The following is a 21,029-nucleotide window of genomic DNA, read 5'->3' as shown; positions in this document are numbered from 1 at the left end:
CTTTTGTTCTTCCCCTCCCCCTCTTTTCTCCCCCTTAACTTTTTCCAAAAGCTCTGACTAAAATATTAACTCTCTCTGCAGGGGCAGCACGGTGGCGCTGTGGGTTATCACTGCAGCCTCACAGTGGTGAGGTCCCAGGTTCAATCCCAATTAGCACTGCAGCTTCACAGCACTGAGGTACCAGGTTTGATTCGGGTCACTGTCTGTGTGGAGTTTGCACATTCTCCCTGTGTTTGCATGGGTTTCGCCCCCACAATCCAAAAATGTGCAAGCTAGGTGGATTGGTCACACTAAATTGCCCCTTAATTGGAAAAAATGAATTGGGTACTAAAAAAAAATTTTTTTTAACTCCCTCTCTGCAGATGTTGCCTGACCTGCTAAGCAACTTATTTTCAAACCCCAATCATCTGCAGTAATTACTTTCTGAAAACTAATGTGTCGATCCTGAAAAAAAAGACTGAAAAATGTTCCTATTTGGTTCTAATTGTAAATGGTCACTTGCTGAAGAGTTGCAATAAAAAAAGACAATTAAAATCAGTACATGGCATAAATTTGGAAGCAGCTAGTAGCAAAACTTAAAAATAAAAGGCAGAATGAGAAGGGGGAATATTATAGTGTGCGGTCTGGCTTGAGAGGAGGTGGTGGGGGGTCGAAAGCAGAATTTTTTTCACACGTGATACAAGTAATAAGAATAATCTTTATTGTCACAAATAGGCTTACATTAACACTGCAATGAAGTTACTGTGAAAATCACCTGGTCGCCACATTCCGGCGCCTGTACCAGTACACTGAGGGAGAATTCAGAATGTCCAAATTACCTAACAGCACGGGCGCGATTCTCCACCCCCACGCCGAAGTGGCCGCGCCGTCGTGAATGCCGTCGAGGTTCACAACGGCGCGGAACAGCCCCGGTCGCGACCGATTCAGGCCCTGACAATGGGCCAGTATCGGGGCCGCGTCATCTATCCGCGCGAGGCCTTGTCGCCCGTGTAAAAGCGGCGCCGATTAGATGACGCGGCCGGCGCTGCATAACGGACGTCATCCGCGCATGCGCGGGTTGGCCGGCGCCAACCCGCTCATGCGTGGTTGCCGTCCTGTCCATATCCGCCCCGCAAGAAGATGGGGGACGGATCTTGCGGGGCGGCAGAAGAAGGTCCTCCTTCAGAGAGGACGGCCCGACAATCGGTGGGCACCGATCACGGGCCACCCCACATTTAAGGTACCCCCCAGTGCAGGATCCCCCCTCGCCCCCCCCACAGGCCGCCCCCCCCCCCAGCGTTCACGCACCGCCCACGACTGTAGCGACCAGGTGTGGACGGCGCTGGGGGGAACCCGCAGTTTTGGCCTGGCCGCTCGGCCCATCCGGGCCTCAGAATCGCGGGGGTGCCGGAGAATCGCCACTTTGGGTATCTCCGGCGTTTCTCCGGCCTGCGAAACTCGACTGGCCCGTTCCCGCCGCTCGGGAGAATCGCGGGAGGGCATCGGACCAACGACCCCGGAAATTTTGGCGGCCCAGGCGATTCTCCCAACCGGCGTGGGGGTGGAGAATCGCGCCCCACGTCTTTCGGGACTTGTGAGAGGAAACCAGAGCACCCGGAGGAAACCCACGCAGACACGGGGAAAACTTGCAGACTCCGCACAGACAGTGACCCAAGCCGGGAATTAAACCTGGGACCCTGTGGCTGTGAAGCAACAGTGCTAACCACTGTGCTATCCTGGAGTGGAGCCACATCCACGCCTCTGGTTGAAGTGATCAGACATTTGTGCCAGCTCGGCTCCCTGGCTTTGTAAAGGAGCTGAACAAAAAAAAAGGGAGAGGGGGGGGGGGGGGGAAAGCGACTCAAAAGTCCTGGCTGTGCATGGTACTTGTGTGATGGGGAAATTGCCCTGCACAATGAGTGAGGTGGGTGAAGGGAAGGGGGAGGGGGGGTTGTTGGCAAGGGTGCAACAAGAAAAGTTTTTTTGGTTGCTGTCTGTCTTCCCTGTCAAGACCCCGGGCTCCATGCCCGCCTCCTGGGTTTGATGAAATCTCGAGCGAGCCAGGCTGAACGAGACACAGGGGCGCTGGAGCTGGAGGAGGTGAACTTTGCACAACTTCACAGCGGCTTATCGTTGCCACCCACCTCCCCCAATCCCTTTCCAATGATTTGCAGAGTGAGACACACAGAGAGAGGGAAAAAAAACACATACCAGACTGCACCTATACCTAATAAGGTTATAGGAGCGGGGAACATTGATGTTGCAATTTGCAACCCTCGGGGGCAACAGGACATTCGAACCAAAAAACACACCAGAAAACCCGGGTGTGTCAACCTCCCATTCAGATAAAAACTAAAAAGGAGGGCAAACAATATATATATTTTTAAAATAGGAAGAAATATTTTACTCACACACGGGGTCCTCCATTCTCAAGGGTCTGTTGAGGCGGATGCTGGCGGGGACGGTGTTGTCAATAAGTTCGTCAAGGCTCTGCCGGGGCAGGGGGGATAGTAAACATCAACATTATACATATTTTAGTTTTAAACAAATATACAAGGGGCTGAATGCTCAATGTGAGGAGCACCAACCCCCCCCCCCCCCCCCCCTTCCCCCATTCTCTCCCCTCATCAAAAACACATCTAAATTCACTGAAAGTGAGGGGGGGGGGGAAGAGTTTGCCACCGGGTAAAGATGTTTAAATGTTCTACCAGCACAAAAATAATTCTCAATTGCAGCCCCAGCACCGTGACATGTGCTTCCTCTGAGGATGGGGGGGGGGGGGGAGTAAATCGAATTTAGTGTTGCAATACCTCAGATCTTTTGCTAAGTGAAAAGTTGCAAAATGCACATTATATGTATCAATAGATAAATTAACGTCCAATTGCCCCCCCCCCCCCCCCCTTATTTACTACACGCGGTTTGGAGTTTATAGACACAGAACATTTTAATAACGGCGCCGCTGTTTACCGCCAGTCCCAGAGTGTCCAGCATTTCCCTTTTCTCTTTGTCTCCGGGTCCGATGTGTCTCTCTGAGAAGTCATCGTGCCGGGGTAGGATCCTGTCTATGAGCCTGGCATGGGGAGTGGGGGTGGTGGAGAGGGCTCGCCCGCCGCCGCTGCTGCCCCCGCCGCGGCCCCCGCTCGCCCCCTGCCCACAGGACCTCCTCCTGCCCACGATCGCCCCGTTCAGCCGCCTTGCGCCAACTTTCTGCCAAGTGGGCTGCAGGGAGTGGAGCAGCGACCCCCAGGATCTCACACAGCTCTGCATTCTCTCCCCCTCCCTCTCACACCGTGCCTCCACTCAAAGCCCTACCCCCTATCTCCACTGCCTTCCCCTTAACTCTCACCCTCCCCAAACCTTTGCCTTTTTTTGTTTTTGACAACCCCCTCCTCTCCCCTTTCCTCCCCCGATTCAAAATTCACTCCGGATTAATGAAGTAAAGCGGCGAGCCGGCTTTATATACCCACACCCAATCAAGTGACTACATAACCATGACGCGTGGACAAGCCTCCCTAACATTATCTCACCCATCATTTGTTTTTTTTATAATTGTACACAAACACCTATCCAACAAAACAGCTGCACAGATTGGCTTCCAGGCAGGACTCGAATGCCTTGGGGTCCCGGGTCCCCCCCACCCCCAAAAAATAAAAATCCCCATGCAGAAGGCAAGATGCATCAGCAGCAGCACCCCCCCCCCCCCCCCCATCGTGAAGAAAACGTTATATTTTATTCAGCCACGCGAAGACTTGTCAGGAGTTTGCAACTAATGCCGCCATCTGCTGGGAACATGTCAGGCGCTGGGATGTGTTTCAGCTCCAGTGCAGGATGGAGGGCATAGGTTGGGAGGGACAACACACACACACACTCCATGCTAACCTGTTTGTTGCACATCCTTTCTTGCTTCCTCCCCTGCCCCAAAGACCCCCTGAGGCACCTGCCCACCAGTCCTCCTAATCAGCTCAGAATCCTCAGGCCTAATATAAAGAGACCCAGGGCCAGGTTGCAAGGTGGGTTTATGCCAAATATGAGGAAACGGTTGTAGGGTGGGAGCGAGGATTGTAGACCCTTGTCACCGACAACCCTGGAGAGACAGAGTCGGGCTCATGGCACATTCACCTCGTTGGAGGGCTGTTTAGTCGAGCAGTGATCCCCAAACCTTTTAAGCCGTGGAACGCCTTTATATTACTAAAAAATGTTGAAGCACCCCTAGTTTCTCCAACCAAACTGCTTTTGATCTCTAAAACCTCTTAAAACATGTCAAGCCATCATTTTTAAAAATAAATTTAGAGTACCCAAATCTTTTATTCCAATTAATGGGCGATTTAGCGTGACCAATCCATCCACCTACCCTGCACTACTTTTTGGGTTCTGCAGATGAGACCTACCCAGACACGGGAACAATGTGAAAACTCCACCCGGACAGTGACGTGGGGCCGGGATCGAACCCGGGTCCTCAGTGCCGTGAGGCAGCAGTGCTCACCACTGTGCCGCCCCCTTCAAGCCTTCATTTAATGTAATTTTCATGAGTTTAAGTTTGCAATGAAAGCCTTATCACCAGTTGCATGTCAATTTTAATTGAAAATTACTCAGATTAAAAGAGTTCAATTGTTTTCTTTTTTTTCATGTCTGCATTTCTCAATGTGAAAGTTCAGAAATGAACGAAATACTTTGCGCAACATCTGACCGATGACACAAATCTGACACCTGGTCTGCCTCTGTGAGCAGAGTCTCTTGATCCAGGTAGGAACTGATGACAGTACAACTCGCAGTTCTTACTGCACTGACAGGCGCGGCCTCATTTTGTTTTTTACACAAGTCAGTGCTTAGAATGCCAACTTGCACAGGTAGGTTGTGGGAAACTAAGAGAACTGCTATAGCCCGATCTGAAATAGATGAGTATTCTTGTCCCACAAGCAACCAAAATGGGTCCAGAGGGATCTCTTCAAACTTTAGTTTCAGTGTTCAATCTACCCTGAGCTCTGCAAATTCCCCTTGTTCTTTTAATGACAATTTCTTTGAAGATTCAAGAGAAGGTGAACCAAATCGATCACATACCCAGTTAAAATCTTCAACAAAGTGTTTTAAGATGTGTGGAGGGCACGGCATGGTAGCACAGTGGTTAGCACTGTTGCTCCGCAGCACCAGGGTCCCAGGTTCGATTCCCGACTTGGATCACTATCTGTGTGGAGTCTGCACGTTCTCCCCGTGTCTGCGTGTGTATCCTCCGGGTGCTGCGGTTTCCTCCCACAAGTACCGAAAGACATGCTGTGAGAAAATTTGGACATTCTGAATTCTTCCTCTGTGTGCCCGAACAGGCACCATTGAAGATTATTCTCATAAGATGAGGTTGAGTATGGTTTTGCCAGCAGGATTTGCTGATGCCAGCTTGAACATCTCAATGAACCCGCTTGCCACATTTTTCTGCTGAAGGTTCAGTTTGATTTGAAGTCATGACATTTATTGGTGGCAGGAAGAATGTTCGCATTTGTGGCCTGCATTTTAACATTCAGATGGTCAAATATATCTGAAAGTTATGCAAGCTTCGCGCATGAAGAATCATTACGCGCACGATCTACGGGCCGCGTTGCATCCGAACGGGTGCATGGCACGACTGGTAGATCCCAGGAGACGCCTCTGGCGGGCTTCCCAGCAGCCAGTATGTCTCGCGAGATCCACCCACACCTTGCGATGTGCCGTGATCAGTATGCCGCCCAATCAAGCCTTGCACACTTAAGTAGGTTTAAACCCGCTTAGACTTGCTGGCCTGGTATCTATTGGGCTCCCGGCATATACCAGCCTATCCAGCGATACGTCACTTGACACAGTTCAATACTGGTCCACACCATCGTTCAGCAGACGGAATGGCACCCAGAGGAATCATCTAGGCCATTAGAGGCCCCTGCGTGGTCACGGACAGAGCAGGGTTTTCCCCTGGCCTCCTGCTTGAAAGCGTACACCTTGGCACTGCCACTCTGGTACCTTGGCACTGCCATCCTGGCAGTGTCAAGGTGCTCGGGTGGCACTGCAAAGCTGACAGGAGCATTTCCAACATCTCAGGGTGGCATTGCTAGGGTTCCTTTTGACAGGGTCCCCATCAATATACCGGACATCGGTTGAGAGTTGGCAGTGTCCACTAATAATTGTGGAGTTATCAATGTGCAGGACAAATTTTCCATCTATTTCCAATTTCTGTTGAAACACCTTCATAGATTATCATAGCATTTACAGCGCAGAAAGAGGCCATTCTGCCCATCGAGTCTGCACCGGCTCTTGGAAAGAGCACCCTACCCAAGGTCAACACCTCCACCCTTTCCCCATAACCCAGTAACCCCACCCAACACTAAGGGCAATTCTGGACACTAAGGGCAATTTATCATGGCCAATCCATCTAACCTGCACATCTTTGGACTGTGGGAGGAAACCGGAGCACCCGGAGGAAACCCACGCACACATGGGGAGGATGTGCAGACTCTGCACAGACAGTGACCCAAGCCGGAATCAAACCTGGGACCCTGGAGCTGTGAAGCAATTGTGCTATCCACAATGCTACCGTGCTGTCCCTGACACCTGTTCATTATCCACTGACATTTTGTTAATATGCTATTTGACTGTATTATCAGAAAGGGGAACAAACTCAATCAATTATTTTTGCAGCATCAGTTCCCATTCTTACTCTCGCCATACTTCTGCATGCCGGCAGAATTAGGGTTTTGGCAATGGTGCCGACTTCTTCCATTTCTCTATGAGCTGAGCCATCAAGTAACTCACCTCTTGCATTTAATTGAAACCCACACACATCATGGGTTGATTTTGCTTTATGTTTTGTTTTCTCATGCACTTGAAATACTGTATATCTGTGAGAGAGCGCATGGTGTTTTGTATTGAAATGGTGTTTTAACTTAATTGGCAGCATTTGAGAGCTTCTCCTTGAAAATTAGACATTCTGGGACAGGGAAAGTGGCATTACCAGTCCACAAAAGGCATTACATTGCCTATGTACAAACCTTGCTTTTTGTTTCTTATGAAGCCCTGTTCTTTCATCTGAATCAGAGCAGGATTCTTCACTTCGCTTCAAGATCTTATCTATGGCAAGATGTGGCCAAACACACCACGCTACAAAATAAATGCCCTGAAGCATTAACTTACAAGCATGATTTTAGCTCTTCGGCCATGACAAGCTGGAAACTACTGCTCCAAGCGTGTACCCTTGTCCCAACCCCCTGCAGGACAGATTTACCAACCTTTTGGTTACCTTCTTGGATCTTCAGGGCTCCTTTTGGGGTCTCTTTGACTACTAGAGCTTCTCCTGAGCCCACCTCACCGAAGATCTGCTCCTTGTAATCCTTTCTCTAATTGGAGCCTGCTTTACCTTTCCTTAGCTCTCCTGGTTCCTTTTTCTTACCTCTGTCTTCTTCCCTTCCTGGGAATCTTGTTTGTTTACTTCTCCCTGTCCTTTCCTTTTTATTCCCGACCTCTCCCTGTCTCCCTTGCTTCTCCCACAGTTTTACCGCCTTTTTTGTGTTTTTGTGTTTTGCGCAGGCACACCGGGCGTTTGTCTTTGTGGTGGGCACCTCCAAGACCCGAAGAACCTGAGGTTGCCCATGCATGCGTCAGCCAGGAAACAGCCAAGCATGCATGGTTCGGATTGTTTTACATTGGTAATTCAAACTGTGCACGTGGTGGCTGGGAAAGGGCCGCACTTGTACAGTTTGGATTTTTACATTGGTCAGCGCTATGCAGGTGAGCTTGTCGACGCATCTGTGTCCCTCTCCCATGCGCCTGCATGGGAGGCATGGGGTTTGTTCGTACTTGGAGATGCTGACCACAGAGCTGAAAACAAAGGCTTGATTTAGTTTATTTACATTCATTTTAAATAATTTTGAATCTTATTTCATGGCTCAGCAGTCAGTCACAGCACACCGGTTGAGAACCTTTGTAGGAGAGGAATCTTTACCCTGTCCTGGTTTAAGAAGTTGAAAACGAATGACTGAAATTGGGTGTCTAGAATATTAAGTCGGTTGCCCAGCTGTGCCTATTTACGTGACACTGAAATCAGGTGACGCTCAAATATTTGATGAGGAAATTCTGAGATCTGGGACAAATGTTGGAGGACATTTCCCTGGAGGCTGGGTATGAGAACACGCTCTCAGCCACACAGAACTGGGGTCCTGGCAGAAGGGCAAGCAGCAGCTTCTGGAACATTGCCGCTCCAACTGGGGGACAACCACTTATTCCTTTTGCAATTGAACAATGGAGTCCACAATATGCACACATCTTCTGGCAAGTTGTGCTGTTTACCATGCAACTTGCAAGGAGAAACTGCTACCTCTGCCCAATTAGGTAAAAACAGATTTGAAGCTATCAGTTTTGCGATGACAACCATTCTCCTTGCAGGGAATTAACATCTTGGGCTAACAGTGGACGTCAAGTAATATGGTTGGTGCTGAGTGTCATAACCTGTATCCACATTATACATATGGCCAGAATCCTTGGGGTAATATGTGCTCCCCTCGTTAAGGGGGGGGGGGGGGGGGTGGGGGGGGTGGCGGCTAGCGTACCTCCGGTATAAGGTTTGCCGGTCAGGAACCAGCAGCATGCACTAGGTTGGGCAATGCGGAGTGCCATGTCTCCAGGGCTTTGGAATAAATTGTTTCACTCAAGTCCCCCTTTCTTGCAGATAAAAAGTAGGATTTGGGGATTAGCTGAAACATCTATGGCATGCAGACCTAAGTGCTTTGGTGATTGAACAGGCAGCATAGACTTGACTAATGGAACTTGGAGGGTAGTATTCGGCCCATTTTGGTGTAGTTGTTTTTTTTTTTTTAATTTATTCGAGGCATTCAACATGTAAACACCGAAAACAGAATATCAGAAGAACGACACATAAACCGAATAAACAACCCTTCAACCACCCCCCCGACACCAACACCATTTAGTTAATCCTAGGAGTCAGCATCTCAACTGATAAAGCAATTCTGGACTAAGAGTGGAACGCCTCCAGTGCTTTAGTTGCAGCTGGTTAAACTCCAATAGGAACACAGCACACAAAGGTGGTGGTGGAGGTGGTGGGGAGGGAAGTGAGGGGAGAGGGGGTGGGAGGGTGAAGGTGTTCCTTATGTCTGGGTTCTACCAATATACTCTTAAAGCCCTTCAGAGTAAGTGGAATGCATGCCTATGAAGACATTGAAATGCACATTTTATTTTTCTGACGGTGGGTGTAGATTCCCTTCTAACTTGATTTGGAAATGTGTCTTTCTTTTTTTCCCATTTAAGGAGCAATTTAGCATGGCCAAACCACCTGTCCTGCACACCTTTGGGTTGTGGGGGTGAGACCCACGCAGCCACGGAGAGAACGTACAAACTCCACACGGACAGTGACCTGGGGCCGGGATTGAACCTCGGTCTTCAGCTCCACGAGGCAGCAGTGCTAACCACTGTGCCATCGTGCCGCTCCTTGGAAATGTGTCAACGTTATGTGGGCTCCTTTATATGTCAGACACCTGACTGACCAAATAAAAAGTGCCTGAGTGCACTGCGGAGCTGTTTAAACTGTGTCACTATCGGTGCATTGTTATAAAGATGTTACATTCTGGATCAGACGTCAAACCAAAACTCCTTTATTATGCAGGTAGACATTTTAAAAATCCCATGACACAATTCAAAGATGATCATGGAGTTCACTTGGCTTCATGGCCAAAATTTCCCTCTCAACACCCTCCAAAAAATCAACTAGTGAAACATCTACCCTGTTGGTTACGATGCTGCAATTAGCGGCCACGTTTTCAAATGCTGCAGTGTTAACAATGCTTATTTGTTTGGAGAACATTTTTTGTCCTCGGAACATATAGGTATCAATGCAGGTAATTTGCTTTGTTGATTCCTCGGTTCACCTATTCCAATTTATTTCTAGATCTCAAAGTCAAACCTCAAAAAGTAACATTGGAAAGTGTTTGTCACACTACCCGACTGACATAGGTAAGATTTTCATAAAATTCAACACAACAAGATTGAACAGAGGCAAAATGCACCAACCAACACGTAAGAAAGTAAGGATGGAAATGACCATTCATTGATCAAGCCAGAAGACCAATGAAAATGAAGAGCCGCAGACTTGGTGAAACTGCTCAAAATAGTTTTTTTTGAAAAAACCTTTTGTCTCGTGAAGAAACAAAGCCTGATACTAAAAATAACAAATCTAAAAATTGCCAAATTTACAAGGAAATTAATAAACTTTATTATACAGTAGCATTTTGTGTCTTTGACATAGCCTCCCTTTCCAAACAGAAACATCTGCCTCTCTGAGAAACCTACTGCTAAAGTTCATGGAGTACGGATCCAACACTCTGAATGTAATGTGCAGAAACTCAGCAATGTAGAAAACTACAACTACCAAATCTTTTAAGTGTCTTTCAGCATGAGTGGCTATTCAAAAAATGGTGCCCCGATTTATGGGCATGTGAGCCATGATTCACAGTGCGCCCATGCCCATTCAGATCTCACTTGAATGAATTCCTACGCATTCAGTGCTGCTCTATCCTTCTTAACTTTGCTGGCAAGCACTGCAGGTAGTGAATAGAATTAGCTGGGTTGTACCAGATTATCTGGTAAAGGGAGCCTGTTCCTATTAAAGGCAGGATGCCACTCAAAGGCGAGCTGTGATGGAAATTCTTCCAAAGTGAACACCAGTCAAAACAGAGGAATCCAACTGACGGGTGCGGCACTCAAAGCATTGATGGTCGAGGTGAGAATGAGGAGAGATGCCCTGGTCTTCGAGATACTGGGAAACTCTCAAGGATCACCCTCAGAAGGGAGTGGGAGCAGGTGGCCAGGAAGATCCACTTCTGTGGGGGCCATTAGAGAAATGGCTGCCCCTGAGGTTGGCACTGCCCGGTCAGTGCTTCTAGGGGGCCAGGTGGCACGCCAGTGTGTCAGGTGACACTCACAAGGGTGGGGCCTGAAGGGGACGTGACCATTAAGTGCCTTGGCCATGAACGGAGGGGGGGGGGGGGGCCATGAAGGGGGAGGCATTTGGATACCACGTAATGGGGTATTGCCCACCTAGGATGGGAGGGGAAAGGGGTGCACTGGTACCGTCAATCAGGGGGGGAGGGCTGATGACAGCTAGAAGAGGGCAGTGCCTGAGGGAGACCTTTTGGTAGGGCCCCGATGGCCTGATGCCAGTGATCAATGGAGGGGGGGGGTGGTGTGGTAGGCTGCACTCTCACTTTGATATCTGTGAGTCTGGGCATGCCGGCACTTTTAGGTCCCACACATCATTTTGTCAGTGGGTTTCCCCCGCCTCCAAACAAAATGACCAGTTGTGGGAGAATTGCGATGAGAATCACACCGGAATGGTCGGAGCAATTTGTGCCTGTTTTCCCACCCAAAATGACAGTCACTTTTTTGGGAAATTCCACCCTGAGAGGCGGAGAGGTGTAGGGAGGGAATTCCAGAGCTTGGACAATTGAAGGCACAGCCACCTTTGGGTGGAGCAATTATGATTGGGAGTATGCAAGTGGGCAGAATTAGAGGAACGCAGATACCTCAGTGGGTGGTCAGGCTGGAGGAGGTTATAGAGATGGAGAGGATGCGAGGTCATGGAGGGATTTAAATACAAGAATGAAAATTTTAAAATAAAAATGTTGATTGACTGGGAGCCATTGTAGGTCAGCGAGGGCAGAGCTGATAGCACAACTGGACCTGATGTTACTTAAGCCACAGGTAGGAGAGTTTTGGATGACCTCAGGTTGACACGGGATAGAATGTGGGAGACCAGCCAGCAGTACATTAGAATAGTCAAGTTTAGAGGTAACAAAGGCATGAATAAGGCTTTTAGCAACAGGTAAACCGAGATGAGGTAAAAGTGGACAAAGTTGCAGAGATGGAAATAGGCGATCCTATCCTAATGGCAGCATGAATATGGGACTGGAAGTTGATCTTGAGATCAAATGTGACACCAATGTTGTGAACAGGCTGGCTTAATCTCAGACAATTTCCAGGGAGAGGGATGGAGTCAGTAGCTGGTGTAGGAAATTTGGGATGGGGCCCGAAAGCAATGGGTTCAGTCTCACTCCCCAAAATTTAATTTGAGAAATTTCAGCTCAGCCCATACGGCTGGATGTCTGAAATGCCAGCATCTCCCGAGTCCTACAGAGGAGATGGCATTCAGCATCATGGGGCTGGCATCTTCCTGCCTTATTCCCAATCTCAACAGTTAGCACACTCTCATCCTGCTACCTGGCATGATGAACAAGCTGCTAATCATGTAACTTTGAACCTCTTCCTTCCCACCCCACCTGTCTTCCCTCACATCAACCTTCTCCTTTTGAGTTCCTGCTTTCCGACATCCAAAGAACTGCCATTTGCCCTCCAGGAAGAGGAAAGAGAGCACTAATGAAAAAACCCTAACAGTTGATCTGACCCTCGCAGGCACCAGTTACCGGCACGGCACTTTGGAAGCTAGGATAGAGTTGGGATCAGCAAGTGGCATATCACAGGCACAAATAGGCTGCAATCAGGCCAAGGTGAAGAGGTGGTTCATTAACTCACACTAGAGAGCAAGCTGGTAGGTGAGTACTGCTGCAGAGGGCTCAGATGAGGATCTCAAAGAGGTAACAACCAGGGGAATGAACGCTGACCCGGCATGCACACCGAGACGCTGGGCACATTGAGGGGCCTGTCAGGCAGCTTCCCTGTCACTGTCATGGAGCATGCAGGATTCGGCCTTCAACTTGACAGAGAACATGGCACAAGAGTTTGCGCTCTCCACAGCCTCTGCTCTATCTCCCTGCCATACTGCAGACACAATAGCACTGCCGCCCCCATACCTCCTGTAGACTTTCTGTGAATTGGTCACCCACTCATCTAGCCCGGTGAGAGCAACAAAATAGTTCCTTGGAAATGGACAACATACTTCTAAAAATACTGCAAAGAATTTTCAGACACTTCCCAATAGGGAAACGTTCCAAAAATGTAACTTTCCCGATCCTTTAAATAACTTTACTGCAGGACCCACCATGCTGTTTCACGCTTTTTTCAAGAGTGGATAACACAGCCGCCACCAGGTCCTATGTGTCCTAAATGTACAATCCCGACATTGCATTGGCTGGCTTCACTGTACAATATCAGAATAATATTGATTCAACATGAATTTCTGGAATATTGATTCAGCATGTCTGAGTGCACACAGGGGACAGAGGTCGCCCCCTATCACTGCAGAATGCCATTTTATTTGTATGCCCCCTGCTCCCCCAACCCGTTCAACAAAAGCAAAACTGTCAGCAATGAAAGCAATAATATGTTAGGGAGGCTCTTATCAGAAGCACTGTGTATTTTGTGAAGCGAACAGCGGATTTATTTTCAGCGCCCAAATATCAAATCAAATCAATGCAAAACCCAAACTTGTTAACCCTATCTGAGAAAACGTTGTGAGGGAAAGATACATAAACAATATAATGGCTTCTGTGATGCGCCATTGTTCGGTGACTAGTTTCAATTTGGAATGTGGTTGTGATGTGTAGCATTATATCATTTGAATGATGTGCAATGACATGGGATAGATCCAGAGACAGAGACAGGCCAAGGTTCAGGAACAGTGTACACTGGGAAGAAGGAGCACTGGGCAAATGGGAGCAATGCCCAACTGGGGATGTGGGATGGAATTCGGCAGGAACAGAACAGAAGGAGATATAGGGGAGTCGAGCACAACAGAGGAGAGGCCAGGGAAGTGAGAACTGTGGAGGAAGGAGAACAGAAAAACAGGTGAATTTTAAAATTAAAATCACGGAACCTCACAGAATAAGTGCTATTTTCACTATTTAACAGCATTGGAACATAGAGAACAGTGACGACAATTGTTATTATTAATAATAATAATAGTAATAACAATAATAATCGCTTATTGTCACAAGTAGGCTTCAATGAAGTTACTGTGAAAAGCCCCTAGTCGCCACATTCCGGCGCCTGTTCGGGGAGGCTGGTACGGGAATTGAACCCGCGCTGCTGGTCTTGTTCTGCATTACAAGCCAGCTGTCCTTGCCCAATGTGCTAAACCAGCCCCATGTTTGATGGTATTAGCCCCATGGTTGATGTTATCAACCAGTTTAATGTTATTTGCTTGGTCTGGCTTCTGTAGCCACCTAAATTGACCAACTCCCGATTTAAAATGGCGAACGGCAAAGGCTGATGGGAAAGTCAGCCAACAAGACAGAAACCAGCAGCTGCAGGTTTGCTGTGTATTTACCTCAGCAAAGACCAGACAACATCGATACCAGCGGCCATCAGCATAACAAAGTAGCAGCCATCTGCATACTGATGAGCAATCCCCGGGAACAGTAAGTAACCTTTTGGACACACAAAGCAAAGCCAGACTCCTCGGCGCCAGCAGGAGCCAACATAAAGTTGGTGAACGAGCACCTCAAGACCGCCCATCGATCAGGGAACCGCTCCAGTATTGGAGAAAATCGAACCAAGCGATTGGGACAAAGTCCAATCACTTGGGACCAGGTACAGGGTCCGCTCCGAAAGGCAGGAAGCCCCTGGGGACTATAAGAGTTGAGCCCCAAGTTCAAATCGCTCTCTTCAGCTCTTCTTCACCTCTGCGTCCTGCCCGGGTCACCCAGCAACACGGACCAACATTGACCGTGACCAGGTGCAGTGACGACCGACAGAAGTAAGTCTTAATTCAACGCTCGCTACGAGATAGGCGCTCCTAGCTACCAATCCGTACCAACTTTGAATCCCGCAGACTCAGAACCCGAACGAAAGGCCATTTGTTCCCCTGACCTGGTGGGCCAGTCCGAAGTTAAGTATAGGCCTGTTAGTTGTAGAAGTAGCTTAGACGTAGAATTTGTGCATGAGTAGCGATTACTGTGTCTAATAAATGTGCTTTGATTTAAATCTTACTAATCGGTGTATTGGGTTATTGATCATTACTCGGACTTGAACCTCGTGGCGGTATCATAAAGATACCTGGCGACTCGAGAGCAAAGGTAATAAAACAGAGCAATTGAACCAAGTAGAAAATCAGCAACACTTCCAATCAGAAAGCTTTGTCTGTGAGAACCAATTTTAATTTCTGTAATCATAAAGTTCAGATGCAATAGGTTTTTAAGTCGCTTGAAATTATTTTACGATAGATAATGAAGCTGGTCATACACAAAGTGAGACATAACTCCCCTTGAAAACAATCCTTCACCATTGTGAAATGAGGCGGGAAAGAAGTAGCCTTAATTTATTTGGGATCACCTGGGAGTTGTAGTCCACCAGCATAACATCCCGGCATAAAATTGGGCCGGTAGCACAGAGGGTAGCACTGTTGCTTCACAGCGCCAGGGACCCGGGTTTGATTCCTATCTTGGATCACTGTCTGTGCGGAGTCTGCATTTTCTCCCCATGTCTGCGTGGGTTTCCTCCGGGTGCTCTGGTTTCCTCCCACATGTCCTGAAAGACGTGCTTGTTAGGTGAATTGGACAACCTGAATTCTCTCCTCAGTGTACCTGAACAGGCGCCACAGTGTGGCGACTAGGGGATTTTCACAGTAACTTCATTGCCGTGTTAATGTAAGCCTACCTGTGACAGTAATAAAGAGTTGCAGCAAAAGTCAGATCTGGAAGTTATAATATAGGGGCAGGATTCTGAACAAAACATTTTTAAAGTGATTCAAACTTACTAAAATCAACCTTGCATCCAAGTTGTGACCTGATTGTGGACAAATCAGTTTGTCTTTCTCATGATAGAAATTTTATTCTATGACACTCTTCAAATGAATGTTGAAACACTGCAGTAAAGTCACACATCCTGCATATAGTAGATTAGTCCTGAACAAAAACACAGTAGTGAACACAAACATGTGATCCGCTGGCTGCTTTTGGATATCTGCCATCTGAAGTGCTGTTGCTGACAGAAAGGAAAACAGCTCAGATCTCAGGCGGTTCAAACAAAGTTGAGAGAATTGCGAGGCTGCACGTGGTTAACGCAAACACGAGTTCTGGAGAATAAAGGCTTTGGGGTAAAATCATTACTTACTGTGAGTGTTGGCGAAGTATGTAACACTTTGTGTGGACATGCTGTGGGTGATGAAAATAAAATACAGAAAGTTCTGACAAAAGTCCAAGCACTTTTCCAAACCAAGGAAGAACATTATGTATGAGAAATGCATGTTCAATAACAAAAATCAAGAGGGTTGTGCATTAACTGCTCAAGTTGTTCGTCGGGTGAAGAACTTTGAAGGCTCTTGTGTGGTAACCTGACACGGCCTAGTTTTGAGCCCGATTAAATTGGATATTTTAATTTAAAGAATTGGTTGTAAATCAAACTGCAGTCAAACCTCAGGCATACTGTTGGGAATTCAGACTTGACCAATCAAATACACAACCAGAACTCTTACAACACCAGGTTAAAGTCCAACAGGTTTGTTTCGATGTCACTAGCTTTCGGAGCGCTGCTCCTTCCTCAGGTGAATGAAGAGGTCTGTTCCAGAAACATATATATATAGACAAATTCAAAGATGCAAGACAATGCTAGGAATGTGAGCATTAGCAGGTGATTAAATCTTTACAGATCCAGAGATGGGGTAACCCCAGGTTAAAGAGGTGTGAATTGTGTCAAGCCAGGGCCTTTAACCGACATTATACACCAGATACATCGATGACATTTTCTTCCTTTGGACCCACGGCGAAGAATCACTGAAACGACTACACGATGACATCAGTAAGTTCCATCCAACCATCAGACTCACCATGGACTACTCTCCAAAATCAGTTGCATTCTTTTGGAGGGAGTGCAGAGGAGATTCACTAGGTTGATCCCAGAGTTGAGGGGGTTAGATTATGACGAGAGGTTGAGTAGACTGGGACTGTACTCATTGGAGTTTAGAAGGATGCGGGGGGATCTTATAGAAACATATAAAATCATGAAGGGAATAGATAGGATAGATGCGGGCAGGTTGTTTCCACTGGCGGGTGAAAGCAGAACTAGGGGGCATAGCCTCAAAATAAGGGGAAGTAGATTTAGGACTGAGTTTAGGAGGAACTTCTTCACCCAAAGGGTTGTAAATCTCTGGAATTCCTTGCCCAGTGAAGCAGTTGAGGCTCCTTCTTTAAACGTTTTTAAGAAAAAGATAGATACCTTTCTAAAGAATAAAGGGATTCGGGGATATGGTGTACGGGCCGGAGAGTGGAGCTGAGTCCACAAAGATCAGCCATGATCTCATTGAATGGCGGAGCAGGCTCAAGGGGCCAGATGGCCTACTCCTGCTCCTAGTTCTTATGTTCTTGGACACACTCGTCTCCATCAAGGACGGTCACCTCAGCACTTCGCTTTACCGCAAACCCACGGATAAACTCACAATGCTCCACTTCTCCAGCTTCCAAACTAAACACATTAAAGAAGCCATCCCCTATGGACAAGCTCTCCGTATACACAGGATCTGCTCAGACGAGGAGGAGCGTAACAGACATCTACAGACGTTGAAAGATGTCCTCGTACGAACGGGATATGGCGCTCGACTCATCGAACGACAGTTCCAACGGGCCACAGCAAAAAACCGCACCAACCTCCTCAGAAGACAAACATGGGACAGAACCGACAGAATACCCTTCATCGTCCAGTACTTTCCCGGAGCGGAGAAACTACGACATCTTCACAGCCTTCAACACGTCATCGATGAAGATGAACATCTTGCCAAGGTCATCCCCATACCCCCACTACTTGCCTTCAAACAGCCGCGCAACCTCAAACAAACTATTGTTTGCAGCAAACTACCCAGCCTTCAGAACAGTGACCACGACACGACACAACCCTGCCATGGCAATCTCTGCAAGATGTGCCAGGTCATCGACATGGATACCACCATTACACGTGAGAACAACACCCACCAGGTACGCGGTACATACTCGTGCGACTCGGCCAACGTTGTCTACCTCATACGCTGCAGGAAAGGATGTCCCGAAGCGTGGTACATTGGCGAGACCATGCAGACGCTGCGACAACGAATGAACGGACATCGCGCGACAATCACCAGGCGGGAATGTTCCCTTCCAGTCGGGGAACACTTCAGCAGTCAAGGGCATTCAGCCTCTGATCTCCGGGTAAGCGTTCTCCAAGGCGGCCTTCAGGACGCGCGACATCGCAGAACCGCCGAGCAGAGGCTTATAGCCAAGCTTATAGCACACATGAGTGCGGCCTCAACCAGGACCTGGGATTCATGTTGCATTACGTTCATCCCCCACCATCTGGCCTGCGAAATCCTACCAACTGTCCTGGCTTGACACAATTCACACCTCTTTAACCTGGGGTTACCCCATCTCTGGATCTGTAAAGATTTAATCACCTGCTAATGCTCACATTCCAAGCATTGTCTGGCATATTTGAATCTGTCGATATATATATGTTTCTGGAACATACCTCTTCATTCACCTGAGGAAGGAGCAGCGCTCCGAAAGCTAGTGACATCGAAACAAACCTGTTGGACTTTAACCTGGTGTTGTAAGACTTCTTACTGTGCTCACCCCAGTCCAACACCGGCATCTCCACACCAATACACAACCGACAGACAACTGCGAGAGACATGTCTCGAACACACCCGTCAATCATCCTTCAGGAGATCATCGCACCCTATTGATATGCTCCAGCCTATTGTCAGTAGCATGATTGAGCCAGTCTCTCGGGGCACCCAGAGTTTCTGCTGTTACCTTATATGGGAACAGGTAATGTGCAGCCCACACCACCAGAGATGGACACCTGGGGCGGGTTCAAGTGTCCTGTCAAACGGTCATCAACCGGGCCATTGGGTGCTGAGACCCGCTCTTGAAGCCTCATTGGCAGAAAGCCAGAGGAAATGGTAAAAGGGCGTGAAAGGAGTGGGAATAAAAACAGGCACCTAAGGCACATCAGCAGCTAAGACTCCATACAGAGGCAATCGAGACATATGATTTTGGGGAGGCGGTGAAATGACTGATTGGTGTTTGATGTAGAGGTAATCATCTGAGTCCAGGGCTGCTGTGAGAGACAAATGAATGACACTCCAAAATATGGTGTTATGGTGGCAGCGACTGAAGCCATAAAAGTCCAAATAAAGCAGAGCATGAAATTGTCCTTGCAATAAGGCAGAAAGGAAATGCCAAGCACAATCTACCGAGTAGAAAAAATTGCAGGGCGAGGAGAAAGAGTGGGATTAATGGGTAACTCTTCCAAAGAGGTGACTTAGGCATGAGGGCCCAAATGGGCACTTTCTGTGGTGTGAGATTCCACGAAAAACAGATAAACAGGAGGCCATGTTGAACAAAGGTGAGTGGACCGACGCCAGTTTGCTTTGAATAGAGACATCTTAAGAATAGAAAATAAAAGCAAAATACTACACATGCTGGAAATCTGAAGTAAAAACAAAAATTGCTGGAAAAACTCAGCAGGTCTGGCAGCATCTGTGGAGAGAGAAACAGGGTTAACTTTTAGTCCATATCACTCTTATTCAGAGCTGGAGAGAGGTAAAAAGGAGATGGATTTTATACTGTTGAAGAGGGTGGGGTGAAGCAGGTGGTTAAAGAAGGTCAGGGATCGGTGGGAGCTCAGAAGAGAATTAACAAAGATGTCATGGACACAAGACAAAGGGATTGTCAATGGTAGCATTAAAGACTAAAGAAGGACGTTAACAGTGGCAGAAAGGTGCGATAGCAGAATGTGTTAATTGCAGAACAAGGGACAACGCTCCGTGAAAGGAAAACATAAGAACAAGTTATAGGTGGCCCTGTGGGGAGGGAGGGAGGTTCAGAAGTTGTTGAACTCAAAAATGTTGACTCCAGAAGTGGTGTAAAATGGGGAATGGGAAGATGAGATGCTGCTCCTCCAGTTTGCTCGGGCTTCACTGGAGCATTGCAGTAGTCAATGAGAATCAGAAGGTGAATTGAAATGATAAGCGACAGGAAGGTCAGGGTAATGCTTGTGGACTGAGTGAAGGTGCTCCGCAAAGCAGTCACCCAGTTTGCACATTCTCCCCGTGTCTGCGTGGGTTTCACCCCCATTACCTAAAGATGTGCAGCTGGATTGGCCACGCTAAATTGCCCCTTAATTGGAAAAAAAATAAGTGGGTACTCTAAATTTAAAAAAGAAACACTGGAGCTTCACAATGCTCGGGACCCAGGTTTGATTCCCGGCTTGGGTCACTGACTGTGCGTAGTCTGCACGTTCTCCTCGTGTCTGCGTGGGTTTCCTCCGGGTGCTCTGGTTTCCTCCCACAAGACCCGAAAGACATGCTTGTCAGGTGAATTGGGCATTCTGAATTCTCCCTCTGTGAACCCGAACAGGCACCGGAATGTGGCGACGAGGGGATTTTCACAGTGACTTCATTGCAGTGTTAATGTAAGCCTACCGGTGACACAAATAAAGATTATATTATTATTAACTGACACCAAGCCCTATCATCCCTGTGCTCACTGACGTGTTTAAGCCAATAAGAAATACGATCAAGAACAGGCCGTTTGTCCCTTTGAAGCTGTTCCACCATTCAATAGGATCATGACTGATCCGACATTCCTAACGTTCACATTATTACCGTTCTCTATAACTCTTGATCCCCTTACTGATCCCCTTACTGATCAAGAATCTGTCTATCTCAGCCTTAATTATACATAAAGACTCTGCCCCCACAGCTCTCTGTGGCAAGGAGTTCCAAAGACTCACAACCCTCTGAGGGAAGAAATTTCTCCTCACCTCAGTCCTAAATGGGCATCCCTTTAATTTGAGAAGATGCCCTCTGATCCTTGACTCTCCTATGAGGGAAAACATTGTCTCTGGGTGAAGACATTTATGGAGACATAGAGGTCTACAGCACAGAAAAGGCCCTTCAGCCCATCATGTCTGTGCCGGTCAAAAACATCCACCCAACTATTCTAATCACATTTTCCAGCACTCGGCCCATAGCCTTGCATGCCTTGACATCACAAGTGCACATTCCTAAGTGTTATGCGGGTCTTGCTTCCAACACCCTTTCAGGTGGCAAGTTCCAGACTCCCACCAACCTCCAGGTGAAATAGTTTTTCCTCACATTCCTT

At 47.7% G+C, this 21,029-nt stretch overlaps 1 protein-coding gene and 1 long non-coding RNA gene across 3 annotated transcripts in view; one reads left to right on the top strand and one right to left on the bottom strand.

The window, feature by feature from the left end:
• The window catches only part of gldc (glycine dehydrogenase (decarboxylating)), a 219,717-nt gene extending 216,449 nt beyond the window's left edge, over nucleotides 1-3,268 (bottom strand). The window contains exons 1-2 of one of the 2 annotated variants that reach the window (XM_072517219.1): nucleotides 2,947-3,268; nucleotides 2,391-2,469 (exon numbers count right to left, since the gene is read on the bottom strand). In XM_072517219.1, coding sequence (XP_072373320.1) covers nucleotides 2,391-2,469; nucleotides 2,947-3,246 — 379 coding nt within the window. In that variant the 5' untranslated portion in view covers nucleotides 3,247-3,268. The remainder of the gene's footprint in view (nucleotides 1-2,390; nucleotides 2,470-2,946) is intronic. The other variant, XM_072517220.1, reaches the window with a different exon arrangement.
• A 522-nt stretch (nucleotides 3,269-3,790) lies between these two features.
• LOC140430084 (uncharacterized) lies at nucleotides 3,791-10,196 on the top strand. Its single transcript, XR_011949319.1, has 3 exons — nucleotides 3,791-3,989; nucleotides 4,635-4,722; nucleotides 9,893-10,196. It is a non-coding gene; the product is annotated as an uncharacterized lncRNA (long non-coding RNA).
• The last annotated feature ends 10,833 nt before the right edge of the window (nucleotides 10,197-21,029 follow it).

This window comes from Scyliorhinus torazame, chromosome 9 (genome assembly GCF_047496885.1).
Source record: "Scyliorhinus torazame isolate Kashiwa2021f chromosome 9, sScyTor2.1, whole genome shotgun sequence".
NCBI classification, from domain to species: domain Eukaryota; kingdom Metazoa; phylum Chordata; class Chondrichthyes; order Carcharhiniformes; family Scyliorhinidae; genus Scyliorhinus; species Scyliorhinus torazame.
The sequence above is the reverse complement of the archived record's forward strand: the minus strand, read 5'-3'. Positions and strand labels throughout refer to the sequence as shown.